The sequence below is a fragment of the Guyanagaster necrorhizus genome, assembly GCF_019112545.1.
Source record: "Guyanagaster necrorhizus MCA 3950 unplaced genomic scaffold BT62scaffold_4, whole genome shotgun sequence".
NCBI classification, from domain to species: Eukaryota; Fungi; Basidiomycota; class Agaricomycetes; order Agaricales; family Physalacriaceae; genus Guyanagaster; species Guyanagaster necrorhizus.
Genome location: NW_025064883.1, coordinates 1264935 through 1290348, shown reverse-complemented (window position 1 = coordinate 1290348; position 25414 = coordinate 1264935). Strand labels below are relative to the sequence as shown.

The 25414-nt window shown below is 49.8% G+C and overlaps 16 protein-coding genes across 16 annotated transcripts; 7 read left to right on the top strand and 9 right to left on the bottom strand.

Moving 5' to 3' along the window:
* Positions 1-16: 16 nt before the first annotated feature.
* Positions 17-867, top strand: BT62DRAFT_1072672 (mitochondrial cytochrome c oxidase subunit VIa; the record flags this gene model as incomplete). Its single annotated transcript, XM_043178878.1, has 5 exons — positions 17-170; positions 221-248; positions 297-319; positions 369-541; positions 593-867. The coding sequence occupies 5 exons, from the start codon at positions 17-19 to the stop codon at positions 617-619; spliced, it is 405 nt and encodes a 134-aa protein (XP_043044127.1). The 3' UTR covers positions 620-867.
* Positions 722-1772, bottom strand: BT62DRAFT_526424 (uncharacterized protein). The gene is made up of 4 exons (XM_043181260.1): positions 1493-1772; positions 1296-1442; positions 1096-1248; positions 722-1041 (listed from the first exon to the last, which is right to left on the bottom strand). The coding sequence occupies exons 1-4, from the start codon at positions 1560-1562 to the stop codon at positions 851-853; spliced, it is 561 nt and encodes a 186-aa protein (XP_043044126.1). The 5' UTR covers positions 1563-1772; the 3' UTR covers positions 722-850.
* On the bottom strand, positions 1697-3333 carry BT62DRAFT_525764 (uncharacterized protein). The gene is made up of 7 exons (XM_043181258.1): positions 3066-3333; positions 2749-3006; positions 2662-2687; positions 2551-2610; positions 2341-2493; positions 2133-2285; positions 1697-2078 (listed from the first exon to the last, which is right to left on the bottom strand). The coding sequence occupies exons 2-7, from the start codon at positions 2868-2870 to the stop codon at positions 1831-1833; spliced, it is 762 nt and encodes a 253-aa protein (XP_043044125.1). The 5' UTR covers positions 2871-3006; positions 3066-3333; the 3' UTR covers positions 1697-1830.
* On the top strand, positions 3163-4081 carry BT62DRAFT_927905 (uncharacterized protein). The gene is made up of 6 exons (XM_043185383.1): positions 3163-3193; positions 3247-3329; positions 3379-3439; positions 3488-3631; positions 3679-3810; positions 3863-4081. Exons 1-6 carry the CDS (start codon positions 3190-3192, stop codon positions 3868-3870), a joined length of 432 nt encoding a protein of 143 aa, XP_043044124.1. The 5' UTR covers positions 3163-3189; the 3' UTR covers positions 3871-4081.
* BT62DRAFT_927903 (glycosyltransferase family 32 protein) lies at positions 3987-6658 on the bottom strand. The gene is made up of 5 exons (XM_043185382.1): positions 6163-6658; positions 5857-6110; positions 4587-5806; positions 4429-4536; positions 3987-4378 (listed from the first exon to the last, which is right to left on the bottom strand). Exons 1-5 carry the CDS (start codon positions 6593-6595, stop codon positions 4114-4116), a joined length of 2280 nt encoding a protein of 759 aa, XP_043044123.1. The 5' UTR covers positions 6596-6658; the 3' UTR covers positions 3987-4113.
* Positions 6659-6996: 338 nt separating this feature from the next.
* On the top strand, positions 6997-9542 carry BT62DRAFT_927901 (pyruvate kinase). Its single transcript, XM_043185381.1, has 11 exons — positions 6997-7317; positions 7371-7392; positions 7443-7577; positions 7635-7675; positions 7739-7783; positions 7834-7923; positions 7983-8034; positions 8094-8563; positions 8622-8973; positions 9025-9131; positions 9184-9542. The coding sequence occupies exons 1-11, from the start codon at positions 7219-7221 to the stop codon at positions 9361-9363; spliced, it is 1593 nt and encodes a 530-aa protein (XP_043044122.1). The 5' UTR covers positions 6997-7218; the 3' UTR covers positions 9364-9542.
* Positions 9543-9615: 73 nt separating this feature from the next.
* BT62DRAFT_1001420 (Sm-like ribonucleoprotein) lies at positions 9616-10066 on the top strand (the record flags this gene model as incomplete). The annotated part of the gene is made up of 5 exons (XM_043176738.1): positions 9616-9640; positions 9690-9785; positions 9833-9860; positions 9911-9983; positions 10031-10066. 5 exons carry the CDS (start codon positions 9616-9618, stop codon positions 10064-10066), a joined length of 258 nt encoding a protein of 85 aa, XP_043044121.1.
* A 100-nt stretch (positions 10067-10166) lies between these two features.
* Positions 10167-10602, top strand: BT62DRAFT_1001419 (ribosomal protein S16; the record flags this gene model as incomplete). The annotated part of the gene is made up of 2 exons (XM_043176737.1): positions 10167-10406; positions 10456-10602. The coding sequence occupies 2 exons, from the start codon at positions 10167-10169 to the stop codon at positions 10600-10602; spliced, it is 387 nt and encodes a 128-aa protein (XP_043044120.1).
* Positions 10457-11474, bottom strand: BT62DRAFT_927897 (ankyrin). The gene is made up of 4 exons (XM_043185380.1): positions 11368-11474; positions 10896-11318; positions 10759-10848; positions 10457-10708 (listed from the first exon to the last, which is right to left on the bottom strand). Exons 1-4 carry the CDS (start codon positions 11455-11457, stop codon positions 10631-10633), a joined length of 681 nt encoding a protein of 226 aa, XP_043044119.1. The 5' UTR covers positions 11458-11474; the 3' UTR covers positions 10457-10630.
* On the bottom strand, positions 11414-13031 carry BT62DRAFT_962463 (alpha subunit of succinyl-CoA ligase). Its single transcript, XM_043188644.1, has 10 exons — positions 12959-13031; positions 12784-12899; positions 12608-12724; positions 12410-12553; positions 12297-12357; positions 12173-12238; positions 11962-12123; positions 11734-11910; positions 11591-11679; positions 11414-11539 (listed from the first exon to the last, which is right to left on the bottom strand). Exons 1-10 carry the CDS (start codon positions 12993-12995, stop codon positions 11513-11515), a joined length of 996 nt encoding a protein of 331 aa, XP_043044118.1. The 5' UTR covers positions 12996-13031; the 3' UTR covers positions 11414-11512.
* A 224-nt stretch (positions 13032-13255) lies between these two features.
* BT62DRAFT_927894 (ARM repeat-containing protein) lies at positions 13256-16568 on the bottom strand. The gene is made up of 9 exons (XM_043185379.1): positions 16401-16568; positions 16245-16337; positions 15918-16196; positions 15771-15861; positions 14711-15717; positions 14424-14655; positions 13958-14371; positions 13441-13903; positions 13256-13386 (listed from the first exon to the last, which is right to left on the bottom strand). Exons 1-9 carry the CDS (start codon positions 16506-16508, stop codon positions 13275-13277), a joined length of 2799 nt encoding a protein of 932 aa, XP_043044117.1. The 5' UTR covers positions 16509-16568; the 3' UTR covers positions 13256-13274.
* Positions 16556-18661, bottom strand: BT62DRAFT_943523 (cell division control/GTP binding protein). Its single transcript, XM_043187886.1, has 8 exons — positions 18382-18661; positions 18179-18307; positions 18044-18125; positions 17856-17990; positions 17685-17802; positions 17262-17629; positions 16964-17210; positions 16556-16910 (listed from the first exon to the last, which is right to left on the bottom strand). The coding sequence occupies exons 1-8, from the start codon at positions 18596-18598 to the stop codon at positions 16878-16880; spliced, it is 1329 nt and encodes a 442-aa protein (XP_043044116.1). The 5' UTR covers positions 18599-18661; the 3' UTR covers positions 16556-16877.
* Positions 18662-18972: 311 nt separating this feature from the next.
* On the bottom strand, positions 18973-19966 carry BT62DRAFT_526244 (uncharacterized protein). The gene has a single exon (XM_043181259.1). The coding sequence runs from the start codon at positions 19765-19767 to the stop codon at positions 19057-19059; it is 711 nt and encodes a 236-aa protein (XP_043044115.1). The 5' UTR covers positions 19768-19966; the 3' UTR covers positions 18973-19056.
* On the bottom strand, positions 19954-21710 carry BT62DRAFT_1045136 (carbon-nitrogen hydrolase; the record flags this gene model as incomplete). The annotated part of the gene is made up of 5 exons (XM_043178465.1): positions 21277-21710; positions 20961-21090; positions 20478-20813; positions 20398-20417; positions 19954-20339 (listed from the first exon to the last, which is right to left on the bottom strand). The coding sequence occupies exons 1-5, from the start codon at positions 21290-21292 to the stop codon at positions 19954-19956; spliced, it is 888 nt and encodes a 295-aa protein (XP_043044114.1). The 5' UTR covers positions 21293-21710.
* Positions 21362-22493, top strand: BT62DRAFT_943520 (lish motif-containing protein). The gene is made up of 3 exons (XM_043187885.1): positions 21362-21423; positions 21577-21772; positions 21954-22493. The coding sequence occupies exons 1-3, from the start codon at positions 21398-21400 to the stop codon at positions 22341-22343; spliced, it is 612 nt and encodes a 203-aa protein (XP_043044113.1). The 5' UTR covers positions 21362-21397; the 3' UTR covers positions 22344-22493.
* A 107-nt stretch (positions 22494-22600) lies between these two features.
* Positions 22601-23837, top strand: BT62DRAFT_525281 (uncharacterized protein). The gene is made up of 3 exons (XM_043181257.1): positions 22601-23342; positions 23394-23569; positions 23621-23837. Exons 1-3 carry the CDS (start codon positions 22830-22832, stop codon positions 23673-23675), a joined length of 744 nt encoding a protein of 247 aa, XP_043044112.1. The 5' UTR covers positions 22601-22829; the 3' UTR covers positions 23676-23837.
* Positions 23838-25414: the final 1577 nt, after the last annotated feature.

Here is a 25414-nt window from a genome sequence, read left to right as displayed (position 1 = left end):
GTTATTGCCATCCGTCATGTCTTTCCTTGCCCGTAGCGCTTTTCGCGCCGTTTTGCGCCCCCGCTACCGCGGATACTCTACTGCTACTGAGGAGTATATCTCTGAGCTTTCTCCCAACGCCAAGAGCCCTTACCTTGCCGAGCTGCAGGCCGTTGAGCACCACGGTGCAGGTGCGTACCCTGTTATCTGTCCACTTTTTTGCCTTATTGTTCTCTGGTAGAAACCGGTGAGCTTTGGAGAAAGATCAGGTATGATTAGCTTATTTTATGATATTTCCATGTGCTCAAGGTCCATAGTTACTATGTCTGCCTCCCTGCCAGTCCGTACATCTTGCTTTGTCTTTTTGCCTCTTGCTCATGGATGTCTAGTCGCTGTATGCAGTGCTTGGGTGTACAAGCTTGAGGTTGCCCACATGGAGCATTTGGAGCATCTTAGGCACGAGAATGACGGCAAACTCCCTGAGCCTCCTGCCTACGAGTACTTGAACCGCCGCGTTAGGCCTTATCCCTGGGGACCTAACACTCTTTTCTTTAATGCTTCAGTAGGTCGCTGCCGTTTGTATCGAGTGTTTGGATTCACTCTCTTTCTCTAGGTCAACAAGGATATGGCCGAAGAGTAGATATTCGTACAACGTAATGTTGAATATTGCATGCCAAATGAATTACTGGTTGATGCCTTGTTGATTTGACTCCATTTTTCTGGCGTTAAGCTTCAAAATGTTAAGTTTGCAAATACTACATTAGTGTATATATACCACAGTATGTACTGAAAGTCCAGAAACACTTCTGTCGTCTTAGGGAAGAGAGTCCATTGTAGTAGCTACGAGGAGTCTGTGGAAACGTTTTAATATCTACAAAAATGTGGCCCAAGCACCCGTGAGAAGCCCAGCAGTGACGGTTGTCAGGCCTACGAGCACTGAGGAAGACACAGAATGGCCAGCAATAGCGGCATTGAACGCGGAGGACGAAGCTGATGAGGCAGCAGAAGAACCGGAAGCAGTGGCGGAGCTTGACCGGGCTGAGCTAGCTGAGCTGTGTGATGCTAGAGAGAACAGCACATTAGCATGGTTGGTAAATTTCAATCCAAGTTACTCACATGAAGCTGTAGCCTCGCTCAAAAAGGACGAAGCTTCAGACAGAGCCGAAGCAGTGTTGCTAATACCAGCGTCGGAGAGTGCACTAGCAGCCACGGATGACAATCCACTCAGGTTAGACGTGTACGCTGTTGCCGCCGAAATCAAACCAGAAACTAAACTTGGTCAGCAGGTTTCCTCGTCTATAATGATGGAGCTTTACCATCGGTTGTTCCGGCAGAGGCGAAGGATGCTGCTGCGGAGGTAATTTCTGAAGCGACGGTGGCAAGGGTGTCTGTAGCCGCAAGAGTGTCGGTGGCTAAAGCGGTGTCGGTGGCTACAGCGGTGTCGGTGGTTGCACCCGTGGCATCTGTGACATTTCAGACAGACGTTCCGAAGAACGCAGGAGCGGGGACTGACCTTGGCGTCTCAAGTTGGCGGCAGAGGCAGAGGCAGAAAGAAAGAGAACGCAGGGAAGAACGAACAACATGGGGAAGTAAGAAAGAACGAAGACGAAGGTGAAAGAAAGAGGAGAACTGTGGGTTGGAGCATGTCGATAGATCTTATATATAGTATTCGGCGTGTCGAGGTCGCTTCTAGGGTGAAACCCGATTCTGCAATTGCCAAAAGATGCTGTGATTGGACAGGCTTGGGAAGACCGCGCAGCGACATGACGACGTTGAAAATTTTATTCGTACCACACTGCCCGCAATGGGAATTAAAATAGATTGCACCCTAATAAATATGTAATGACATCATCAGCATATGGTAAGCACTGCACCGACAACTGTACCGCCTGCGACAGCGAGCAGACTCGCGAATAACGGCGTATTTAAAGTGAACATTCCGACAGCACCATTGTTCAATGCAGCAGCAGAAGCTGCAGAGCCTATCGCAGTGTATTCGGCCCCAGCGAACGAGGTAACATGACCAACTCCAGACGCAGCAAGGGTGATGGCTTCACCTCCCCTGCTTGTCACAACAGTATACAACGATCCAGCAGCCGCTAAAAAAAAGGGTCATGAAAAAACAGAATTGAAAATATGTCTGAAATACTAACTGGTGATCTCTGTGAATACGGAACCGGCTGCAGAGGCAAGAACGGTATACTGAGAGCCAGCAAATGAAGTTAGCTCGCCTACACCGGATCGCGCAAGAGTGATCGCCTCGCCTCCCTTGCTGGTGACGACAGTATATTCCGATCCGGCAGCAGCTGAATGCAAATCATCAGCAGTTGCACTGGAAACTTTGTGAGATGATACACTAACAGGTGACTTGTGTGAAGACAGAGCCCGCGTCCGACGCAAGGACGGTATACTGAGATCCAGCGAACGATGTTAATTCACCTACTCCCGACTGCGCAAGAGTAATGCCCTCTCCACCTGCACTGGTAACGATGGTAAACACCGACCCAGCGACGGCTACAGGCGATACATGAGTCAGAGCATCCAAAATGTATTGAAAAAAAAAGCACCGACATGTTACTTCGGTTGCAATACTTGCAGCACCCGCAGTTGCCTGGCTAAACACCGACCCAGCTGAAATTATCTTTTATATTAGGCCTACTGCGCGTAAGAAAAGGCAATCACCTGCAGAGGTTAGAGTGTCGATAATGCTGCCGACTGCGAAATTTGAAATTGAATATCATGGGACGGATGAAGTAAGGGGGAACGTACCCTGTCGCTCGTGGAGGTCTGGGGCAGCATACACCAAGGCAAAGAAGGAGAACACGAAAAAGTGGAACATCATGGCGGGTCGTTATGCAGAATAGGTCTCGCGTCGCAACGAATTTATACATCGAGACCAGGGTTTCGTCACAGCACAGCTTCACACGGCAAGTGATGCCTACAAGTTGCTGACTACTTGTCTATTACCACCAATGCCTCGCGCGATAATTTCACCTTCCGTGCTCGCCTCTGACTTTGGCCAGCTCACTGCAGAATGCAAGAGAATGATTAGGGGGGGCGCTGAATGGCTGCACATGGGTCCGTACCCTCAACACTGACCGCTAACTTTCTGAAGGAAACATTTCCAGACGTCATGGACGGGTAGGGTCTTTGAATCAGTCAGATTTTCACTCATCTGTGTCTCACAGCCATTTTGTGCCGAATATCACGATGGGTAATTGCTGTGTCTGCTGTATACCACGTCCGTACCTCAATGCTGCAGCATAGGCGCGCCAATCCTCTCATGTGTGTCCAAGGGGGTCCCAGGAATTTTCATGGACTGCCATATGATGGTTGCAGAACCAGAGAAGGTACATATGCTTCTTTCTATTTTTGCAGCCTTGGTTCTGACGTTACCAGTGGGTTGACGACATTGCGGACGCTGGTGGTGCGCTATACTGTTTCCATCTCGAGGCAACGAGTAGGTGATCCCACGGTACTCCAACGGACATTCATAACTCCAGCCCAGCGGACCCTCTTTCGCTCATCACATCCATTCGCAAACGCAGTATGAAAGCGGGCGTTGCGATCTCCCCGGATACGCCATCGACCGCTATCACAGACGAGATTGCAAATGCGGCCGACATGCTGCTCGTAATGACTGTCTACCCAGGTTAGTTTACCGCTAATGGACCTTTGATGTCACCAATCGCGTTACAGGCCGCGGTGGGCAAAAATTCCTCGAACGCTGCGTCCCCAAGGTTGCTGACCTTCGTGCTCGGTTCCCTGAGAAAGATATCGAGGTCGACGGCGGTGTCGGGCCATCGACCGTCGATGTTTGTGCCCATGCAGGTCAGTCGTCGTGTATTTCTTCAAATTCTGCCCAACCCACTTTTATATATATATATATAGGCAGCAACGTTATCGTCGCCGGAACTGCCATTTTCGGTGCCTCCGATCCCGAGGGCGTCATTGCACAGCTCAAAGCTGCGGTCAACACTGCACAGGCAGCAGCAGCAGCCAAGTCATAGAAAGTTCATTACATCCGAGTACATGATCGTGAAGAATAAATTATACAAATATATACGTATACGTGAGATAAGGGTATGGTCGTAGAACGCACCCGTAGATGTCGCTGGTATCTCTATCATCTATCTACCACACAAGCCATTCCCCATACATGTTCGGCCGCTCACCCCGTATATATGACTCAAACGTCCGTTTCAGCACCGTTGCCCAGTCCAGATCTCGCTGGTCATCAGACACCTTGTCTTCATCAAATTCCATCGTTGTATCCATTTCAAGCACCTCCTGGCCTGCAGCCATTTCCAGCTTAAGCATAGTCCTCGCTATCCGCTCGCCAGCAATGAACCGTGGTCCCAAGTCTGGCCAATTTCGGGCAGGGTCAAATGGCTTCCACCTGATCAACCGAGTTACAAACACGACGCGCACAGAAATTGCAATACGAACCAGTAGTTATGGAAGTGGTACGAGAACGCGCCCTTGAAGAAACCATCAAAGCCAAGAGCCTCTGGCGCCGCATTGCTGACGGATGGCGTGTCAAAAAAGTCTCCGAAACTGTAGAATATCAGCACTGCTTCTTCAGGGACCTGGAACCTGACACTCACTCTGTGAAATAGGGTTGCGGTGGTCGCTCGCGCTGATAGTACTCTGTATTCAGCCACGCCGAATCAAATAGTGCGTCCGGGAGCCGCAATAGAAGTCCTTCCAAATGCGCCTCCTTCGTATATCTTGACACCGTCATAGGATGGAAATCGAGATCGTTTTTCAGTGCCGTCCGAAAGAGGAACGTTCCCAGCGCTGAGCCTTTGTTTAGATGAAGAACCGCGGTGTTGTACTTTTCTAACCGCGACCACCTGTAGGCGAATGCGCCTTTCCATCCCCATAGCTCTTCCCAGTCGCGGAGGAAAATCGTATCTGCGTCAAGATAGATCCCGCCAAAGCGATGACATAGAATGAACCGCGCCATGTCCGACAGGATCACGGATAAACGGTCGTACGACGATGAAGATTTACTTCCTGTCCTATTCAGTATATCGTCTTCATCCTTTTTTGGAGCTGTGGAAGCACCCTTATCCGCGGCCGTGTCGTTCTCCCTGGCCTTGCTCCCACTTGGTTTCTCCTCCTTAGGAACGTTGATGACATGTCCCCCGGAGTTGAATAGAGTCTGCCGTGAACGCCATTCGTCCTTCAGCTCAGGAACACCGTCTAACTGTTCTGTCGTGTTCCATAGTTTGAACTTGACGATATCCTTGAAACGGGGATGCAAAAAAGGTGCTGCCCATGGGTTCGCTTTTAGCTGGTCAAACATATCGCGAAGGGCAGTAGGATTAGGAACTGCAGCTGCTGGGCCGGGGTTGATCCATAACCAAAATTGCGGCCGACATGCTGCAGAAGCGACTGGGTAGTCCTTGATGTACAAGCCAGTATTCTGAGTGAAAATGAAGGAGAGGAGGGCGAGATAGGGCTTGTCAGTGAAGGGACCTGTCCAGAACATATGAAATATCCTCGGGCTCTCTGGATCGCACGGGAAGTCAAGTGTAACGTACGGACGGTGCTCAGCAGGGGGGGGAAGCCGGACCGGAGGAGCCTCCCACTCGACACCGCGCTTTTTCGTTAGACCGCTGTCTGGATCGGCTGGTTCGTGGACAGAGGTGACTCCGGGGGGCAAGTCCATATATGATATCAGTGGCTCGGCCTCTGTCGTATTCGTGTCTGGCTGCTCGAGGTAGATGTATTTCCAGTCGTCCATCCGACCCCTGCGTACACGCTTCGAGTTGTCTAATCCAGCGCCTACCCTAAGTACTTCCAAGCAGTCACGAACATACTAGAGATAGTTAAGTAAGAATATGGACACAAGTGACGCGTAAAAGGCACCTTTTTCTCCGAAAAGTCGCAATGTTGCATGACGACATCCAAGTCAGCGATGCTTCCTGGAACAGGCCGGGGAGGATATGCAACATCGGGAGGGTGACTTTGAATGTCTAGATAGACCCTCTTGGGCCCTACACCTTTTGTTGTGGTTGAAATCAGGCTGGGTGGTGCACGGAATCTTGGAGGAGGTATTGACGTTCTTCGCGGTGGTAAGGCTGGATTTAGTGGCGTCGAACGCAATCCCAAGCCTTCTGGCACTATAGAATTATCAGAAACAACAGCCAAATCAAGAACTGATGCGACACGCACGTTTCCGTCTGCTTGGATAGTGACCACTCTCTATCTCCCATAGCCAAATCCTCTGCAGGTCCTCTCTTTTGTACACCAGCGACGGCGGATCCATGAACGGAGCAGGCCACTTTTTCTCTTCTGTTCCAAACCTCTTTGCGAGAGCGAAAGTGACGAACACGAGGGTTATAAACGCTAGGAGAAGGACGAGTGAGCCGCGTTTGTAACCAAACTTGGATATGCTCGACTGGTGAAGACGGTGAGGATTTAGGATCCATAGCCTCAAATTCCGAGTGCGCACGCCCGGAATAGGCATAGCTACGGGAATAAACCATGCACGAGACTGAGCCCGGCGATTCATCTTTTCCTGGACTGCGGATGGGAGCGTCGACGAGTAATGAGGCAGATTTACGTTGCGCCTGGGTGGTACTGGGAAGTAGATGGACGACGCCATTCTTTGATTCATGAAGTTGGCGACGGGCCGGACGTATACCGGGTCGTATCCAAGTCGTGCAATGGTAAGGGAAAGATATATTCCCACGGGTGATTTCTCCTAAAATGTCACCGGATCAATACGCATTTATTTTGTACGGACATATTATTCGGGGCTGATGATGTCTACTGTCAGAGGGTTCTACTTGGACCTACATATGTTATTGTCAGACGGTCCCGAATACAAGGACTGCTGAGATCCACATCCAATGGAGCGGGCGAGAGGGCATGCAACCCTAACCACGTATGCGCAACGGCAGCTCGACAGTATCTCACTATCTCATTATCCCAGTATCCCACTCAATAAATTAATTATACAGTGACGCAACGCGTCATGTCACGAGAGAGAAATTCACAGGCAATTTCTGCCAGCTCACCCGGTGACACGTTCGACGTATATCTAGATTCTCATTCATCTGCCCAGGTACTCGTCCAGGTCCTGGATACGTTCTGGTATTGGCTGCCAAAAGCCCATTCAAGCCCAAGTAACGTTATCCGCACTCTAGCTCCGCATAAATTCGGCTGTACCCACAACCCTACGGCGATTCACTTCCTATTCTCTTACCACCACCATCTCATCCCACAATGTCCTTTGATAGCATCCGTTCTCCCCTTGTGTGGAGCTCCCAGCTCACCACCATGAAGGTCCCCATACCCAAGGAGGAGACCAAGTTCATGAGAAAGGTATGCCACCCTCTTTGGTGGACAGTATCGCTACGTCACTGACGCTGGTGCAGACCTCCATTATCGCCACCATCGGTATGCCAATCGGTCACTGCTCTGGATTCCAACAACTGACACTGGCTCAGGTCCCAAGGTCAACACTGTCGAGAAACTCGCAGAGCTCCGCAAGGCTGGCGTCAATGTCGTCAGAATGAACTTTTCCCATGGCTCTTATGAGTACCACCAGAGTGTCATTGACAACACCAGGAAGATGGTTGCATGTGTGTTTTGTTCTTCCGTTCAACCTTGACCTCTTTGACCCTTTCTTTATCCTGTAGCTGACCCCACCGGCAGGCCAGTCGCCATTGCGCTCGATACAGTGAGTCCTTTAGGCCCGCATATACACACATATTCGGCGCTCATGGTGGCTCTCTCATTACAGAAAGGCCCTGAAATCCGTACGGGATTGATGAGAGATGGCATGGATGTGGGTCATCCTCGCTTCAATCTCCAAGTATACGTTTTGATGACATTCAGATCGCCGTCTCCGCCGGACATGAATTTATCATCTCTACCGATAGCAAGTACAGCGAGATATGTGACGATAAGGTTATGTGGGTTGACTACGTGCGCGTTTCACACCATGACTATCGGGATCAAATCGTTGATATTTCTTTTGGGGCCAGCAAAATCTTCCCAAGGTCACCACTCCGGGAAAACTTATTTACGTTGATGATGGTGCTGCCCTTCCTTCATTTACCCCACAATCTAATCATAGCTGACCTTGACACGTGCAGGCATTCTATCTCTTCTTGTCACTAGTATCGATGGAACGAACGTGCATGTCCGCACGCTCAACAACGGTACCCTGTCGTCTCGTAAGGGAGTTAACCTTCCTAAGACGGACGTTGATCTCCCTGCCCTTTCTGAGAAGGACAAGGCTGATCTCAAGTTCGGTGTTAAGAACGGTGTCGACATGATCTTCGCCTCCTTTATCCGCCGCGCGGAAGATGTCAAGCATATCCGTCAAGTTCTCGGCGCTGATGGTGCCAACATTAAGATCATCGTGAAGATTGAGAACGAACAAGGAGTGGCGAACTTTGACGAGATCTTGAAAGTGACGGACGGTGTCATGGTCGCACGCGGTGACCTCGGTATTGAGATCCCAGCTAGTCAGGTGTTCTTGGCACAAAAGATGATGATCGCAAAGTGTAACATTGCGGGTAAGCCAGTCATTGTGGCCACACAGATGTTGGAGTCAATGACGGTGAGCTTGTTCCTCGCTTTCTTTTTCCTTGGCTCTGATTGATTGGTGGCGCTATTAGTACAACCCTCGTCCCACGCGTGCGGAAGTCAGCGATGTGGCTAACGCTGTTTTGGATGGTGCGGACTGTGTCATGCTTTCCGGAGAGACGGCCAAAGGGTCATACCCCATTCAGTCAGTGCTGATGATGGCGGAAACATGTCTGTTGGCTGAGGCTGCTATCTGCTACCCTCCTTTGTACGACGACCTCCGGACCATCCAGCCTCGCCCAACGCACACTGCGGAAACCGTTGCAATTGCTGCTGTTGCCGCCGCGGAGGAGCAAGGAGCAAGTGCGCTCTTAGTGTTGTCGACAAGTGGAGAGACCGCAAGGTTGATCTCTAAATACAAGCCTAGGGTTCCTATTCTCACCGGTTCGTCAATACATTTTCTGTGGTTTGCGGAATGCTCACGGATGATTGCAGTGACCCGAAACCAGCAAACTTCGCGCCAGATCCACTTGCACCGCGGGTGCTACCCATTCTGGTACCCTGAGCCAAGAGGTATTCAGGACCACCAGTGGCAGACGGATGTATGTCACTTTTCTTCTTTCTGCCTTCTCTCTCTGAAGCGAACTGTCAAAGGTCGACAATCGTATCCGGTTTGGCCTTCGCAACGCCCTGGCGTTGAAGATCATCACTCCAGGCACCGCCGTCGTCGCGGTGCAAGGCTGGAAGGGTGGTTTAGGCCACACCAATACGCTGAGAATCATCAACGTTCCCACTGAAGCGGCGGACTTGGAGATGCAGCCTTTGGGTGCTTAGGCTGAAGGGCCAGAAACGGAAGCTCGTAGAAAATAAAAACCAAAATTCTACGCTGTGCTACTGAATGACTTAACTTACTTTTCTGTAACAACATGATTAGATTTTTGACACGAATTTCTTAGAGACATTAGACTGTGACAACCGTGGTTACTATAGGTGCAATGATAACATGTTTCAAGGTATGTGTCTGTTCTTCGGAAGTCCGGCCCGGACCTGGCAACTTCCTGGTTGTGACGTCCATCATCTCGGGCAATGGCCTCACAGATCCTTCCCTTAGGTCCGTCGTATACCATTTGAGACGACACGACCGTCTGACTGTATTGAAGAGCTAATCGATAGATGCATCGGGTCGCGGATATGGGTCATCATGAAGAGCGACCGTGAATTTTCAGGGATTCTGTTGGGATTCGATGATTTCGTTAGTGAGTATTTTGAATTCCACAAGAAACATCAACCAATGCCCAATTAGATATGGTCCTCGAGGACGTCACAGAGTAGTGCGTGTAAATTTATGAGTAATCAATACTCTGAGGCTAACTGGGATCAGTGAAACGACACTCCAGGGCAAAAAGAAAACGCATCTCGCGCAGACGCTTTTGAATGGAAATAATATCTGTATGGTGAGCGATGTGCTGTCTCTTGCTGTTTGAGCGCTGAGTCGTTGTAGTTGATTCCTGGTAGTTCTGGTCCAGAAGACACATAGAATTTCTTTCCAGCGTATATCTCATTTGTACCATAGTTCTTTCAGCTACATGGTGTGACCAAAAAGTCACGTTAGTGACAAAACATTTCGCGCTACCACCATGCCGATGCGAATTCGGTTTGCGATGCATGGGGTCCGTAACCGTCGAATTCTCCATCTCGTTGCCATAAATCAACGCAAGGCGCGGAATGCCAAGCCTGCAGAGCTGTTGGGCATCTATGACCCAAATCTGCGTCCTGGGCAAGACGAGAAAAAGGTTGAATGGAGCGTGGACAGGATACGGTACTGGCTCAGTGTAGGCGCAGTACCCAGCAAATCAGTGGTCAAGCTGTTGGAAGCAGTGCGTTCATTTTCGGTGCATCCGTTGTTTATTCTCAATTCCTAGCTAGGGAAAGATACTGTCACCAGATTCTCCATACTCGACAGCCGCCCGCCTCCAACCCGGATATCCTGTTACACCGGAGGTTCCCATATCGTCCGAGTCGACGCCGGAGATGACAGCAGAGACGACGCCGGCTGCAGAGGCGACCTCGTGACGGCGATTCACCTGTAGGCGAAGGAGCGTCAAGAAGATAGTAGTTGCACGATGTCGCTGTGGCCGGCTATACGAGCGAGTTCAGATGCGGAGAACCCGTCCGAGTCCTGAGTATATGTATCAATAGGAATGCCTGCAGACATTACAACAGACCTACCTTTAGTGCTGCATTCGCGCCTTGGTCCAGTAAAATCTTGACAATGGCTGTATTTCCACGGTCTGCTGCAAGATGTAGAGCCGTGTATCCCTGCAACAACGTGAATGTCGTGCTCCAAGAATCCCTCTGCGACGTACATATTCATCCTGAGCATCCAGATCCAGCTCGAGTTCCTCTTTCAAAAGGGCCGCCAGCCTTGCTATCTGATTAGACACCGCCAGCCCGTGCAGGTCGTCACTAACGACCTCAACGGGCGCCACCATGCTGCTGACAGTGATACCCAAACCTCGCCCCGACTTCGGCGCGGTGCCGTCGTCGTCCCAGATACTGTCATCGTCGGGCTTTTGTTCAGCCTTGGACGCTTCAACCTGGTTGCCTTCCGTCCAGCCTAAACTCTGGGCCAATTCCAAGTATCGGGCTTCCGCTTGTTCGGCGGTGGACCACTTCTTTCCGCTCGCGTTCCATGCATCCCATTTTGCTCGCCCGGTCATATCAAATATCGAGGGCCGACTGCTGCCAGGGCTTGCTCCTACGGTGACATATTTGAACAGTCCGTAGAGCTATCAAACAATTAGGATCTGAGCGTTGCTGTAGTATGACACACGCAACCTCGAGCCTCGTCGACGACGGAATACTTGCCAGCGACGACGCATTCGACAGATACGATGCAGCATCGTCGAATTTCTTAGACGACGACATCAAAGTCCAAGTTCAAGATGATACATTATGTAAGTGAATATCTAGATTTCAAAATCTACACCAATCCCGCAGCTTTCATGGCCTGTAACACGATCAGACAAAGGTCAAATATAGCCATGGCGGTAATGCTCACTTTCAGCATTTCAGCTCCAATTTTCGCGGGGCTGTCGGTCACAATGGCGCCTGCGTTGGTGAGAGCAGCAACCTTGTCGGATGCCGCACCTGTCACAATTAGGTGATTAATTTAAAACACACTGTAAAAGACGGAAGAGGAACCTTTTCCGCCCGAAATGATGGCACCAGCGTGGCCCATGCGACGCCCGGGAGGAGCAGTTCGTCCCGCAATGAAGCCCACGACTGGTTTAGGAACTGCCCGGGTCTTGTTGTATTTCTCGAGATATTCGGCGGCTTCCTCCTCCATGGAACCACCAATCTCGCCAATAATGACGATACCTGAAAAGCAAACGTGAGAAATACGGGAACAGTCCGTCAATTGTATATTACCTTCTGTTAGAGGGTCATCGAGGAAGACCTTGATCACGTCGATGTGCTGTGTGCCAGGGAAGGGATCGCCACCAATACCCACACATAATGTCTGGCCCAAGCCAACGTCAGTGGTTTGCGCGACGGCTTCGTATGTCAGGGTTCCGGAGCGGGAGACGATACCTAAGAGACGCGTCAGACCCATAAACAGACAACAAAGTAATGCACTCACCAATTTTTCCGGGTGTATGAATGTGGCCAGGCTGGATACCCATCTTGCATCCCAGAGGATTGATAACTGGGCCGCACCGAATAAGTGTCTCTCGTCACTACGTAACAACTGGTCTGGAACGCACCTCCAGGGCAATTGGGACCAACAAGGCGGGATTTTGACTGGCTCTTGAGCGCATTCATGACCTGCACAGTGGTCACTCCGTGTTACACGGACAAGACAGGATAAAGGACGAACCCGGATTTCATCAGCCTGGGGAATGCCCTCTGTGATACAGACAATCAAGCCAATCTCGTTCTCGATAGCCTCAATGATAGCATCGGCAGCAGTGGGTGGGGGAACGTAGAGGACGGTAGCGTCGGGTTGGGTCTCTCTTACTGCCTATACATACGAAGTCATCAGACTTGGCCACCAGCGAACGACGACGCGACGTACCTCCTTCACACTGCCAAAGACAGGCAAGCCAAGATGTGTTTGGCCTGCCTTCTTGGGGGACACGCCTCCCACCATTTTGGTGCCATACGCCAACGCTTCCGTTACGTGGAAAGTACCCTGTGTAGCGGCTGGCTGTCGGTAGGGGAAAAAAAAATGGCAGGACAAAGGGGACTGACGGTCTTCCCGGTGAAGCCTTGGCAAAGGACCTTGGTATCCTTGTTGATGAGCAAGTTCTTCGCGGTGTCTTCATAACTTCTACGAGCCGCAGACTGGGAGAACGTCCGGCGTCCATCTGGCAATGACGACCAAGTAAATAAGCGGATACGGTCAGCGAAGCGATCCTGCGCTTACTGTTTAGCAGGACAGACTGTCCAAAACGTCGAAACATTGCGCTGCAAAGGAAAAAAAAAGAGAGATAGTCAAGATATAGCCTCCGCCAAGTGACACGGACTGAACACGGACTTCCGCTCACCCTCAAGTGTTTGGCTTTATTTTTGGCCTGGACGACTCTGGTCCACGGTTGCACAAGGATAACCCGCCCTCCCCGCAATTTCGTGCCGAGTCTGGGGTACGATTTCGTACACTTTACATTCACTTGCCTACTCTTTACCTACCTAATTAATATCATATCGAGGAAAATAATTCGAGGTACACTAATTCCCCATCATCATCGGAACGACGCTGCTCCATCCCGCCGCCTCTCCCGTGCTTTCCTCGACCCACGTCGTAACGCCAACATGGCATACTTGATCTTATCAAACTGCCCCTCATTAATCGCCCTGGAGCCCACACACATTAGGCCGCTCAAAAATCAGGAAACGTTTGCGACGTACCGTGATACTTCGGAAAGAAATTCGTTTTTTATCTCCGCAGGTACCTTCGTTGTGGGTATTTGTTGTAGTATGGGGGTCAGCCACGATAAAAGTTCGGACGGAAGAAGGTACGCCGTTGATCGGAATATCAACACCACGCTGTTCGTCATTTCCTCATAGAAATCACCCACCAGACCATCAAGCAGGTGCCCCACCAGCTGATAACCCTCTTTCTGTAGAACACTTTGAATGGCCGTGGCATGTGCAGCGCGATGGGGAGAAGGAGTAGAGGGTGAGGGTGATAAACATTCATGGGTTAGAATGTCATGGAAAAGGTCCAACGCGACATCGACAATAGAGTCGTAGACGACCGTCAGAGCGGCCATAGAAGCCTCCAGGACCATTGGAAACGCGGGTGATTGGAAGAAAATATCGGGGGCATGCTGTAATATATGTCTCATGAGATGCACATAATCCTCCAGGACTGGATGTAAGATGTGAATATCGAAGTGTGCCCGATCAAGTAAATAAAACTTACCATCAGGAATCTCCGTAGCCTGCTTCGTCTGGAGAAGAGCTATCATTCTTTGCGTAGATCGCTCATAAATATCTTGACAGGCCGTCTGAATTGCATTTTCCCCCTCCGCAATGAATCCTTCTACAATCTTGCCACCAATCCACAGGTAGCTGGATACTTGGCTAGTGTCGAACATGTACGACATCTTCGTCAGCACAGAAACTGCCACAGGCCGCGCAGCTTGCCCGTAAAACGTGATACCACGGCGCAGAACTCGATTTGTTCTTTCCGCCACTTCGTATTCCGTACCATACTTTGTCAAGAAGTTGTCGAAGACTGCCCAGGTTTGCTCACACGTGTTTTGACAGGCAATAGGCAAGTCCTCGCCGAAGCTCTGAATAACACACAGCATGGCTTCCAGATTTTCAAGACCATCTGAAAGAATAGCATGAATAATCTTAGGGGCAAAAGCAGTACCATAACTTACCGCAAGCGTTCTGCATTTCGTCTTTCATCACAGTAGCTTGATTCGTCACATCATGTACCCCCGACAGGATATCAACAGAGAAAGTACGCAATGATTCAGCAGCTCTCTCCATTGGCATTGCAGAAATGACGTATGCGATGGCCTCATATACTTGACGTTTGTCATCCTGGGACAATTTCGCCCCAGAAGATTTGAGGAACGTATGGAGGGTAGGCAAAAATTCGGTAAGATGCTGTGACATATATATGAGGTTTGGAACTACTGGAGGGAGGAGAGATATAGTGCACCTGTCTACAATCTTGACACATGTATTTGAGAGCTACACCGGCAGCAGCACTGACTTCAGGGTCCGGGATATCGAAACCGGCCGATATATATTGTAACTGGAAGGAAATATAATTCGGATGCATGTCAATCCACTCTGTATACCGAGATATGATTAGCAACGCCGCGTAGCGGACCTTTGGATGGCCTGGTAGCGTTGGTATAAGATCCATGATTTTTGGAACAGCCACATCGTCGGTAGGGACGGCCTCGGCACCCATAGACCGGAGCGCAAACAAAGGCGCTTCAATTTCCTGCCATGAAACGTTGTTTCTACGATTGAGCGCTACAGCAATACGATCATATGCTGCGAGTAAACACGTATCAGGGCGAAGGACGATGCAACAGTCCTTTAGCGTATCACCCATGACATGTCGGAAGGACCTGAAGTCATCCGCTTCTTGTCCAGATAAAGGTGTAGAGTCTGGAGGAAAGTGTAGATGGTCGATGATAACGCCTACAAGTGCTTGATAGGCATTCAAAAAGAGGGGGGGGATAGATGGTTTTTTTGACAAATTATTTGCCAGGCGCATCCAGAAGGGGAAAGTTATAGGGACAATGTCGAGGTCGTGGTACGCCGAACATTCTCCAATCGCTTCCACGATGGGGAAGAACGCCTCTGTGTGTTGTATCAGAAGCAGCCGGTACGTGTCGCCTGCCTCTGAGAAGATGCGAGCATAGCCTCTTATTTTCTCCGGATCTTCTCTTTCTTTAGTCAACTGGGGCTTCAGCGCGATAACTCTGGGAACGATGAGCTGGATGACAGGCATATTGGAGTCAACTTCTTGTGTTTCGTGAATAAGATCACATATGACATTGACGGCTGAGTCGAAAAGCTGGTCGGAGGCAAGTGCATCGAACGCGAACGAGAATAAAGCCGTCTTGCCCAAAACTGACGGACTAATTTCCCCCGCGACCAGCCAGCTTCGAAGACAATTAAACACCTGCTCCTGTACGGTAGTCGTTACAACTGTGGGATTCTAGATGACATTTATTGGTGAGACCAGGAACGATGGAACGCACCAGGAGCCTGCAAATACATTGCTAACAACTCGATGACCTGCTTGGAGTGGGAAGTAAGTAGAGCATTGGACCGTTGACGGAGGTCTTCATTCTAGGGTTGATCATTCATAAAGAAGGCATCTCGTAAGATCGCAAGAAGATACGCACGGAAACCGGATATCTTGTGCTACTGCTCAGCTCCTCAGGTAGAAGCGTAAGGAACTGTAATAAAACGGGAACAGATGATGGGTCTCTCCCAAACATATCAATCATGGTTTGCACGGCGTTATCCCAGGCTGGATACTGTACGGCTAAACCGACCAGTGCGAGACATAGCTGAACGATAATGGTCCTTGGCCCAGTCTGGTAACTCCCCAGAGCTGTCAGTAATGTGTCACGCAATGACGACAGATTAGCTGGATCGACTTGATGGAGATCGTAGGTGACCTTGAGTAGCAGCCTTAGCAGAGAACGAAATGAATGTAAGGAGCTGACCTTGGATCTGAAGGTCTGTGCAGCAAAAAGCTTTGCTGCCGAGGGTGCATCGGGAGAAAGGAGAAGGACATTAGAGGTTGCCCAGGCTTCTGACTACGACAATGGCGGATGGAGAGTCAGGGAATTGTCGAAGGACGTCCACAGCGAAAGACAAACAGAATGTTGGAAGTCTTGAAGCCATGTATTGGCATTCTCCAGTGATATTTTGTCTGGTGCTCGGGTGAATACGTCTAGCACAGACAGTAGCGGCTGGATGTTGTCCATCGCAGAGAGTGTAAAGTACAAGAAAGCAGAGTATGTGGTGGCTGAGAATAATTCACCGCATCACGTCAAAGTTTAGCATTGTTGACTTCAGTGGCAGAGCGAAAACAGTGGTATATTCTCTGGCCAACGGGAACCTCCATGCATACACAAGAACTCGTTGAAAAGCATACTAAAGAATAGCAGTAAAGAGGATATCCGAGTAAAAGAGTGTAGGAATTCACAATGACCAAGTAAAAACGTTAATACTAAAGGCACCATAGAAAAAATGTGTCGTACATATGTAACAAAGAAAAGAAAGAAATGATGTCCATGGCACAAAACCGTGATGTATTAAAGAGATGATATGGATTCCGGACGTTGGCCGCAATCTTAAGTGCGGAGGAATCCCTTCCTGCGACCCGTCTATGAAAAAATGGTCAACTCGGCAGATCTCGCAAGCCATCCAAAGGACATACCGCGTTCTTTTCGGGAGTCAGCGGTCGGCCGGTTTCGATTCGCTTCTTCTTCTCCTCGAGATCGGCGCGCTGTTTCTCCAGAGCATCCTTCATCTCTTTGTGACGGGCGTAGAGCTCCTCCTCTGATTGCTTGAGCTTGGACTCCTTCTCCTGGACCTTTTGTTGGAAGACCATCTTCATCTCTGCCTCCATCTTGGCCAACTTCGCCTCGTGCATGACACGTTCTTCTTGCAGTCTTGCGGCAGGGCTAGAAATCACAAATTAGACGAATATGGGAGGGTCACCATGAAAGACCCACTTGATCTCCTTGAATACGGTAGAATCTTGAGCAACACCCATGCTGAGAAGCTTTTCTGTTCGCCAGTTCTCATATAGCACATCATTGGTGTACTCCCTCAATTCCTCCATGTAAGTGCGAACAAGCATCTGTCTCAGCTTGACAAAGTCGCAGTGATCCTCGTTGTCAACCTCAACCACCCCCCAAGGGTATGCACGTCCACGCACTTGGCGGCCATCGAGTGTGTTCACGAGCTTGTCAGAGCCAACAACGGCGAAAGGAATTTTGCCGGCAATTTCTTCTGCCTCAGCAATCGTTTCCTCGTCCTCGTTATCATACGTAGGGGCCTGGAAGATGTGAATATTATTATGAGCAATGTCAGCGAGAATCTGTGACGGAGTGGCGTCAGAAGACTGAAAAAAAGATGTTGCAGATGTGTCTGACCCGCTCCTTAAACTCCGCAATCTCTTCATCAGTCATAGTGTCCGCCTTGGCAATGACAGGGATCAAATTGACTTTGGTATGCAGGCGGCGCATGAATTCGACATCAATCTGTTTCAATCTGTATGTCTGGTCACCCAAAAAATTCTGGAACGGAAATAAGAGGATGCTCACGAATGACCAGTGGGTTGGATGAAGTAGAGACAAGCATGAACGCGATTATCGACAATCTTCATCCTATTGACACGGTTCTCTTGTTCAAGATATGAGTCAAACCGCGACTCAATGTTCTCAACGATGGGCTTCCAGCTGTGATGGCCGGTGAGCAGATAGAGATAAGAGAGAAGATAGAGGCGACAGACCTCTCATCGTTGTTAACAAAGTCACCGAACCCAGGAGTGTCGACAACAGTCAAGTGTAGCCGCACGCCATTCTCCTCGATGTCTACACGTAAAAAAGAGGTTAAAAGAAGAGAACATGATAAGCAGCGGACTAACCGGCCCCAATGCTCTCGATAGCGACGGTTTTCGGACGCTCTGCCGAAGGGGGCAGAGGCTCTTTGGGGGGGTATAATGGCGTGTTAAACAAGGTGTTGATAAGTGTCGACTTTCCCAAGCCTGACTCGCCTAGAAAACAGAGAATGATATGGTGAGAAAAGACAAGTGCATGATTAAGATATCGAAGAAAAACGGGAGCATACCAACAACCATTGCAGTGAACTGGAACCCTTTCCTCACGCTCTTCCTGTGCACTTGATTGGGAAGATTGGCAAAACCGACGTAGCCCATCAGCTTTTTGCGAATGACACTCGATAGAAGCGCAGCAGTCTGAGTCGGAACGAGTGATGGACTTGAGCCGTTTCCCAACCCATTGGGAGAGATGTCGCCATTGCGAGAGGAAGAATATGAATCGGCCATCTGTGAAGAATAAAGAAAGGGTGTAAGAGGAAGGGAGGAGAGAGCGAGAAGGGAAGTAAAAAATTACAGTGAAGACGACTGGCACGATGGGAGGAAAGAAGTTGTGCGCTGTTTGGCTAAGGTGGCGTCGGCAACTGAGCTCGGCGACTAATCCGAGTTTAGGCTTGGGGCAGGAACAGCGTCTCGGTTACGACGTATGTAAATGAGCCGTTTCTACTCCCATCTAGAAAGCGCTTACCCACGTTATAGGTCTCTTCTTGCTCGTCATTGTTGCCCATTTTCCCTGTCGTCTTTTTTTAATTTTGGCTCACACGCGTTCTTCGCGCGGTCATGATCTCTTCGCCTTGAGGTGTTCCTCTCGAATTCCAACAAAGTATATCTAGTATTAAAATTTTAAAGGCATTAGTACGGTACGGTTGTGTCATTATGGGCGTCTAATCATAGACCCTTCTTTCCCCCTATGCAGCGCATTCCTCCACGTTGATGAACATGTCGAATATTCTGTTCTCCTCGGATAGTTGCCATGGATCGACGTCAATCTCCACGTTTAGTCCGTTCCCCGTATAACTGTACATCGTTCCATATCCTTCCAGGCAATCCTCAGCAATGGCTAATGTTCCATTCATCACATCCAGCCGTGTTGAGGACGTGTCAACATGGATTAAGTCATACGTGGTCTGAAATGGTGCCCCGTCCTCCCCCGTCCTTGTTGCATGTCCGCCGAAGTCAGGGCACTCATGACGTGGAATGCCATGGCGCGTATTCCCGTTCTGAACGAGTCTTGTCATTGACTGCGATTCTGTCTCCGGTGACCGAATGATTTTGCCGTCTTTAGCCCGAACCAGAGTTTCGTCCTTCAGGAATGCACCTTTTCCTAACATCTTTCGGCACATGGGGTTGTATTTTTTCCCGAATACGTCCGGTATAGCTCGAGGGCGTTTTGATGGCCCCTGGAGCGAGCTTGCCGTTGCGGCGCGACGCGAAAGCAGTGTAGACAATGCCGCGGCGTATGCGTTTGCGGATTCCATGATGTTGAGAATGAAGAGGTCAAGTATAGTTAGTCGTTGCAACGTTGAACTCTGAGCGTTAACTGTTGGCAGGTATTGTCCTTTAGCTAGCCTTCTTATAATGACCTTGGCTTGCTTCGACTGCCACCTGGAAACATTCATTGTTCAAACTTTGTTGTAGACTGCAGCATCGACAAGACAAAGGACAAATCAGTCACAAAGGGAGTAACGTCATGTTACTTGTATTCCTGAAATCAATACAGGTCTTGTCTTGATCATAGAAACCCTGAAAATCATTGTAGGTTCGCCGAGAAACTAAAAACTGTTGATGTGGACATTAGCAATAATTCACATATATTTCAAAAATTTACCATCGGGACGAGCGTAATGGCCAACAACGTCCAAGTCAAATTTTCCACGAACACAATCATCCAAGTCCAAAGTGGCAGTCAAGACGCCCTCCCCTTTCAGTAATGGGCCAACTAACACCTCACCCAAAGGGTTGACAATGACGCTCCCTCCGGCAATCATAACATTCTGAGGGTTACGTGCTGAAACGTCTGCAACCGCGTGATCAACAGGGTAATCCTTCTCTTCTGCATATTGACAGGCTGCAAGGACGAAACAACGCCCCTCAAGGGCAATGTGAATCATGGAATTCTGCCACACAGGTCGGCCATCCACAGTTGGTGCGCAATAGATCTGGACTCCTTTTGAGTAGTAAAAATAACGCACTGATAAGGCACATTGGGTTAATGGACTGATTAAGATCCACCACTGTGTAGGACGAACGTAAAGGCATGTAATTCTCCCTTCAAGAAGCATGAGGTCAGAGATGTCAGACAATTCAATTTGCAACATTCGCAGCGTACCAGCATATTGCCGCCGAGATCTTGGTTGGAACCACAGCTCCGCCTAAAGATCCGAAATCTTTTTCAACTACGGAAAGGGTAGATCCATTTCCCTGTCCCCAAATCAATCGTTCAGATGCAGTGGGCGCAAGTTTGCGGTGCTTGGCGATATAACCCTGTTCTGGGTCTATGAAAACAGCAGTGCAATACAGCGTTCCACCGTCTCGTTCGATTACGTCGACAACAAGGAATACACCTGTTTCTTTGCTGATAGCTTCTATCCGAGAGATCGCAGAAGAAGGGACTTCGATAGCAGCAGAATGGTAACGTAAAAACTCGTCTCGTCCTTGGGCTGCCCTGAGGCCTACGACAGCACCAAAGGTGGACATTTTGGGATATCCTGAAATCGATCAGTTAACACATATATTCTAAATAATTAGTAACACCTCCAATACTACCAATAATGAAGATCAGCATAGTTCGCAGTCACCAGAGAAATCTTACAAGGCCTCAGGAAATACGGCAAGCTGCGAGCCATCGCGATCCTTTGCCAAACGAGTAAGTTCTTCCAATTTCTGAAGTGTAGCGTCCAAATTGTACGCCTGACTGCAAGTTTGCACTACGGAAGCGCGCACTGTGTGTTGCACCATTGAAGTTGAGGGTGACAAAGAAAGAGTCCGGGCATTGGATGCTCCAGTATCGAGATAATGTCGTGACCTTCAGATGTTCGGATCAAATACCGGTCCGGACCGTACCCAGGATCGTTTGACCTGCCCTAAATCAAGCGAGTGGGTTGCCATAAAAGGATGAAATTTTTCACTGGTCGTTTTCTTCATGGTGAGTCCGTGGGCACATTTGTGACCAGCGTTGACTTGATCCAGCAGTCTGCACCTACATCCATATCGAAGCTACGAATACGCGATGAAGAATGGGACCGCCGTATGCACGAGGTTCAGGTATCCAAAACGTGAGTCCTCTATTCCCCATGCCTTTCTGTGATGATAAAACCAATGGGAATCTCTCTGAATTCTTTGATGAGCACAAAAAAAATCATTTATTATCTGAATCTTCATATGCTCTGATCCTTTGTTAATAGTGAATTGACGGTGTCGCTTGGCAGGGACCTTAACCGCCTCATCATGGATTACCTCGTTATTGAGGGGTACAAGTCTGCTGCTGAGGAATTTAGCCAAGAGGCCAATCTAACGCCGCCAGTTGATTTTGAGAGCATTGAGAGCCGAATGAATATTCGCGAAGCTCTACAACGTGGTGACGTGGAGGACGCCATCACTCGCGTCAATGATCTCAATCCGGAGGTGCGTGTGTGTTTTCTGTCAAGTTTTCCTCGATGGGGGAACAAAAGATTAAACTTTTCATGCACCACTCTTAGACCTTCGGGTCGGTGAGGAGACTCAACCAAAACTTCAGTCTTCAATATGAGCTCCTTCGTTTTCTGTGTTCTTTTGTTGGCCGGAAAATCATTGATGCATTCCATAGATATTGGACACAAATCCGGCACTATACTTTCATCTACAGCAACAGAAGTTGATAGAGTTTATACGTCATGGACAAATTGCCGACGCCCTGCAATTCGCACAGGAGGAATTGGCACCCCGTGGCGAGGAGAGCCCGGAGTTCCTAACGGAGCTGGAACGAACCATGGCTCTCTTGGCGTTCGAGTCGACATCGTCAACGCCGACGCCAATATCGGACCTTTTATCACCTGCGCAGCGTCTGAAAACAGCAGGCGAGATGAATGCCGCAATTTTGGAGAGCCTCAGTCAGGCGAAGGAAGTGAAGTTAGTGGGTCTCTTGAAGCTGCTCAGCTGGGGTGAGACGATGCTGGAGCCAAGGGCGGAATTTCCCAAGGTGGGGAACACGGAATGACACGTACACATGCAATGAACAGATATCGAACATCGAAGATCAAGAGCATTTTTTATTACCCAGTGATTGTGAAGACTATGTTGGCTGTATTTCTAGAATGTATGATTTTGCGGATACACTCATTGCCAAAACTTGGGAGAATGAAAAGGAATAAAGTATATGAAGAACTTGTCTCTTGGAAAAGATAACCGCCCAAGTGTTTCCATGAAAGTTTTCTAGAAATCAGGCGGCAGCGTACTTGTCTTACATCAGCAGACTGAGATCCTGAGTACCTGGACTCGACGACCCCCTTCAAGTTGGCGCTGGAGCCTCTCCTTCCTTTCCTTCAACCTTTTTGCCGCCACGCTCGACGAAGAATCGCTCTCTGAATACGCCTGTATACGCCTCGCTGCCGGCGACGACGACAACGCTTGACGACCTTTTGCCTCATTTCACCAGTTCAGCATATTCCCACTGGCGCACTGTAGATACAAGGCTTTGCCTCCGATGTCAGAGCAACCTAGGTTTCCCAAGCCGCGTCTTACTTTCCATGTCGTTAATCCCGGCTCTGAGTCGGAGAGCAGTGACGACGATAGGCCAACTAATGCCAATCCCTACCATCGTCGCGCGCCTCTTCCCAGTGTGCCCAAGTCTCCTCCACCGGCTCCTTCTCCTTTGACGACGAACATGGCACCTCGTATTCCTCGCTCTCATGCCTCTCACCAGTCTCTTTCATCGCCATCCAGTACCAGTTCTCCAGCCGCCGACGAGTCGACCCCACCCCCAAGCACCCCAGGCGTCCTAATACCTCCTGTGGATCTTTCTACCGATTTTTTACCTCAGCAAGACCCCGCTATCGCATCTTATAATAATGACCGAAGTGTGCGGAACGACATACACATCTCTACTTCCCGTAACGTCACCGGCAAGATCTTTCAGCAGCTCAAGTCACCTTTTCAACACAGATCTCTCCATCCTCGACCTCAGCCTGTACCGCCTGTCCCACCACCAATCAATACGGTGTGCAGCCCTGTTTTGGTCTCTTTCATGCCGCTGATGACCCACCTGCAGTCGCCTACTGTTTCTACTCCCGACTCTTATACTTCAGCTTCTAGCCACGGCTCTACCACTACAGTCTCCGACAAAGTGTCTATTCTTGCTACGGCAGATTCAGACACCTATGTCAACGTTGATATAAGTGGGGTACAGAGTGCAGCAGTCATTCGAGAGTGTGTCTTCTCCAAGGTGTGCGATCTCTTAAATTTTCTAAGTCTACACGGAAGCTTATCTCCGTCTAGTTACATATTGACGACGATGAACAGTCTCGCTTTTCTATCTATCGCACCGAAATAGGCGCCTTTGCTATTGGTGACGCGCTGACAGACGAAAAGTTGTTTGAACTATGCCGGGAGTTCGGAGACTCCAAAGGGACTCTGAAGCTGCTTGTCTCTCATTCATCTGCGCCTGTGCATGAAGCTGCACCTTCTTTGCCGAGCTCACTCTCTCCTAGTGTCAACACTGTTCCCCCTCCTGTCCTACCATCTTGTGCACCTCTAAGACCGCGACGGCGATCTCGTTCACGTCATGGGAGTCTGTCCTCAGCTAGCGAACAGATACCGACGGAGCAAGCCGCTGCTTATGATGCTGACGTTGACGCCGACAATCATAAAACAACCATGCGCCCACCTCCCCACCCACATCTCAATACCGCAACTAGCGCTGTTGCTGCTTCGTCCTCGTCGGGGCGTCGCCCGAGTGTTCCTGCTCGACCTTCGTCTCCCCTCATACCTTCCCACTCTACGGCCTTGCCTCCAACTGGCAGCCAGAGTATAGGAGGTGAAGCAAAACAATTTGTTAATTGGTACGGAAACCTTGTGCCAGCTCCACCCCCTCCTCCGCCTCTATCATCCGGGCCACCTCCTCTATCTCCTCTCAGCACCACTTTTGACGATAGTAGCCTGACCCCTCCCGCTACACGAGCTCATGGACGTTCTGGATCTGATGCTGCTGCCGAAAGAGAGCAAGCATTAAGAGTGTCAGAACAACTTTTCGAGATGGCAGGTCGCCAGTGGCAAAGCCAGCAACAAGGCAGCCTTGATCATCAGTCATCACGAGACAATCTCCAATCAAACGAACGTCGTGCAAGGGCAAGACTGGAACCACGACGACGGGACCTAGATGAAAATTTGGGCCGTCCGGAATCCTGGGTCGTCGTTTCCCGTGATCAGGAAATGTCGACCTCACCACCTACCCGCCAGTCCCCAAAGCAGTCCCGAGTCAAAAGCCCATTGTATCCATCACGATACAAAGCTTCACAACCAGGTCGCCCTATGGTGCCCGCTGCTCCTCGTCATCCTCCGCCGCCTGTACCTCACGCATCTCCCGAAATTCGCAGTCCCGGAACGAGCCGTCCCCCAGGTCAACCCGTACCGTCAACCTATGTCGTTACTTGGAAAGGCGAACAGAAGGCTGACCAAAAGACGACTGGTGCCCCCCCTTCATCCAGTGACCCTTGGAGAACCAACCTTAAAACAGGTGCTAAGAGCATGGATAATCTCCGGGCTGCCGCCTTCAATGGTGGGCATCCCGCTACGTTGCAGCCCGGCATGCCTCGGCGCCCTGGACCAACCTCCATGAATAGATCAAACGGAAATATCTCTTTCATGTCCGGGGCCAAGCCTTATGAGTCGCGAACACCTATCAAACCCTTGCCGGTACAAGGTCCATCTCAGCGATCTTCGCAATATAATGGCAAAACAACTGGATATCCGGGGGGCTACATGTCGCCCAACCAAGATCCATTCCCGAGACCGCACTCTGCTCTCAGCGATCTTATGTCATCCCCGACAAACAAGTATCAGCGACCAACTCCATCATATTCTAACACGATGGAATATCCAGATTCAGCACGTTCGCCTTCCGCCCCTTCCCTTCCCCTTTCAGGCCCCACACGGTTCTACAGTAGTTCTCGGGATGTACACACTGATATTATCACGAAGTCCCCACCACAAAGTCCCACCAGTCCGCACAGCCCGAGGTCGACTCGCCAAAGAATGCTAACGAGCAGCGCTGAGACCTCTTCATCGGGAACG

Bases quoted from the DNA above. Each gene is read 5' to 3' on its own strand.
- BT62DRAFT_526424 (XM_043181260.1), bottom strand. From the start codon at position 1,562: ATGTTGTTCGTTCTTCCCTGCGTTCTCTTTCTTTCTGCCTCTGCCTCT. The intron at 1,249-1,295 runs GTAAAGCTCCAT...GACCAAGTTTAG, and splicing joins CTCTGCCGGAACAACCGATG to TTTCTGGTTTGATTTCGGCG. The intron at 1,042-1,095 runs GTGAGTAACTTG...TGTTCTCTCTAG, and splicing joins GAGCGAGGCTACAGCTTCAT to CATCACACAGCTCAGCTAGC.
- BT62DRAFT_525764 (XM_043181258.1), bottom strand. From the start codon at position 2,870: ATGTATAAATTCGTTGCGACGCGAGACCTATTCTGCATAACGACCCGC. The intron at 2,688-2,748 runs GTACGTTCCCCC...CGCAGTCGGCAG, and splicing joins AGACCTCCACGAGCGACAGG to CATTATCGACACTCTAACCT. The intron at 2,286-2,340 runs GTTAGTGTATCA...ATTTGCATTCAG, and splicing joins TGTCTTCACACAAGTCACCT to CTGCTGCCGGATCGGAATAT.
- BT62DRAFT_927905 (XM_043185383.1), top strand. The intron at 3,330-3,378 runs GTACATATGCTT...TGACGTTACCAG, and splicing joins TGGTTGCAGAACCAGAGAAG to TGGGTTGACGACATTGCGGA. The intron at 3,440-3,487 runs GTAGGTGATCCC...ACTCCAGCCCAG, and splicing joins TTTCCATCTCGAGGCAACGA to CGGACCCTCTTTCGCTCATC.
- BT62DRAFT_927903 (XM_043185382.1), bottom strand. From the start codon at position 6,595: ATGGCGTCGTCCATCTACTTCCCAGTACCACCCAGGCGCAACGTAAAT. The intron at 6,111-6,162 runs GTGCGTGTCGCA...ATAATTCTATAG, and splicing joins CTATCCAAGCAGACGGAAAC to TGCCAGAAGGCTTGGGATTG. The intron at 4,537-4,586 runs GTGAGTGTCAGG...GATATTCTACAG, and splicing joins CCGCAACCCTATTTCACAGA to TTTCGGAGACTTTTTTGACA.
- BT62DRAFT_927901 (XM_043185381.1), top strand. From the start codon at position 7,219: ATGTCCTTTGATAGCATCCGTTCTCCCCTTGTGTGGAGCTCCCAGCTC. The intron at 7,318-7,370 runs GTATGCCACCCT...ACGCTGGTGCAG, and splicing joins AGACCAAGTTCATGAGAAAG to ACCTCCATTATCGCCACCAT. The intron at 7,924-7,982 runs GTGCGCGTTTCA...TTTTGGGGCCAG, and splicing joins AGGTTATGTGGGTTGACTAC to CAAAATCTTCCCAAGGTCAC.
- BT62DRAFT_927897 (XM_043185380.1), bottom strand. From the start codon at position 11,457: ATGTCGTCGTCTAAGAAATTCGACGATGCTGCATCGTATCTGTCGAAT. The intron at 11,319-11,367 runs GTTGCGTGTGTC...ATTGTTTGATAG, and splicing joins CGTCGTCGACGAGGCTCGAG to CTCTACGGACTGTTCAAATA. The intron at 10,709-10,758 runs GTAGGTCTGTTG...ACATATACTCAG, and splicing joins GCGCGAATGCAGCACTAAAG to GACTCGGACGGGTTCTCCGC.
- BT62DRAFT_962463 (XM_043188644.1), bottom strand. From the start codon at position 12,995: ATGTTTCGACGTTTTGGACAGTCTGTCCTGCTAAACA. The intron at 12,358-12,409 runs GTTCGTCCTTTA...ACCACTGTGCAG, and splicing joins CCCAGGCTGATGAAATCCGG to GTCATGAATGCGCTCAAGAG. The intron at 11,680-11,733 runs GTTCCTCTTCCG...TAATTGTGACAG, and splicing joins CATCATTTCGGGCGGAAAAG to GTGCGGCATCCGACAAGGTT.
- BT62DRAFT_927894 (XM_043185379.1), bottom strand. From the start codon at position 16,508: ATGGACAACATCCAGCCGCTACTGTCTGTGCTAGACGTATTCACCCGA. The intron at 16,338-16,400 runs GTTTGTCTTTCG...CCATTGTCGTAG, and splicing joins TTCAAGACTTCCAACATTCT to TCAGAAGCCTGGGCAACCTC. The intron at 16,197-16,244 runs GTCAGCTCCTTA...CTGCTACTCAAG, and splicing joins CACAGACCTTCAGATCCAAG to GTCACCTACGATCTCCATCA.
- BT62DRAFT_943523 (XM_043187886.1), bottom strand. From the start codon at position 18,598: ATGGCCGATTCATATTCTTCCTCTCGCAATGGCGACATCTCTCCCAAT. The intron at 18,126-18,178 runs GTTAGTCCGCTG...TTTTACGTGTAG, and splicing joins TATCGAGAGCATTGGGGCCG to ACATCGAGGAGAATGGCGTG. The intron at 17,803-17,855 runs GTGAGCATCCTC...CCAGACATACAG, and splicing joins ATCCAACCCACTGGTCATTC to ATTGAAACAGATTGATGTCG.
- BT62DRAFT_526244 (XM_043181259.1), bottom strand. From the start codon at position 19,767: ATGAATGTTTCCAGGTGGCAGTCGAAGCAAGCCAAGGTCATTATAAGA.
- BT62DRAFT_943520 (XM_043187885.1), top strand. From the start codon at position 21,398: ATGCACGAGGTTCAGGTATCCAAAAC. The intron at 21,424-21,576 runs GTGAGTCCTCTA...GTCGCTTGGCAG, and splicing joins GAGGTTCAGGTATCCAAAAC to GGACCTTAACCGCCTCATCA. The intron at 21,773-21,953 runs GTGCGTGTGTGT...TGCATTCCATAG, and splicing joins TCAATGATCTCAATCCGGAG to ATATTGGACACAAATCCGGC.
- BT62DRAFT_525281 (XM_043181257.1), top strand. From the start codon at position 22,830: ATGTCAGAGCAACCTAGGTTTCCCAAGCCGCGTCTTACTTTCCATGTC. The intron at 23,343-23,393 runs GTGTGCAGCCCT...ACCCACCTGCAG, and splicing joins TCCCACCACCAATCAATACG to TCGCCTACTGTTTCTACTCC. The intron at 23,570-23,620 runs GTGCGATCTCTT...ATCTCCGTCTAG, and splicing joins GAGTGTGTCTTCTCCAAGGT to TTACATATTGACGACGATGA.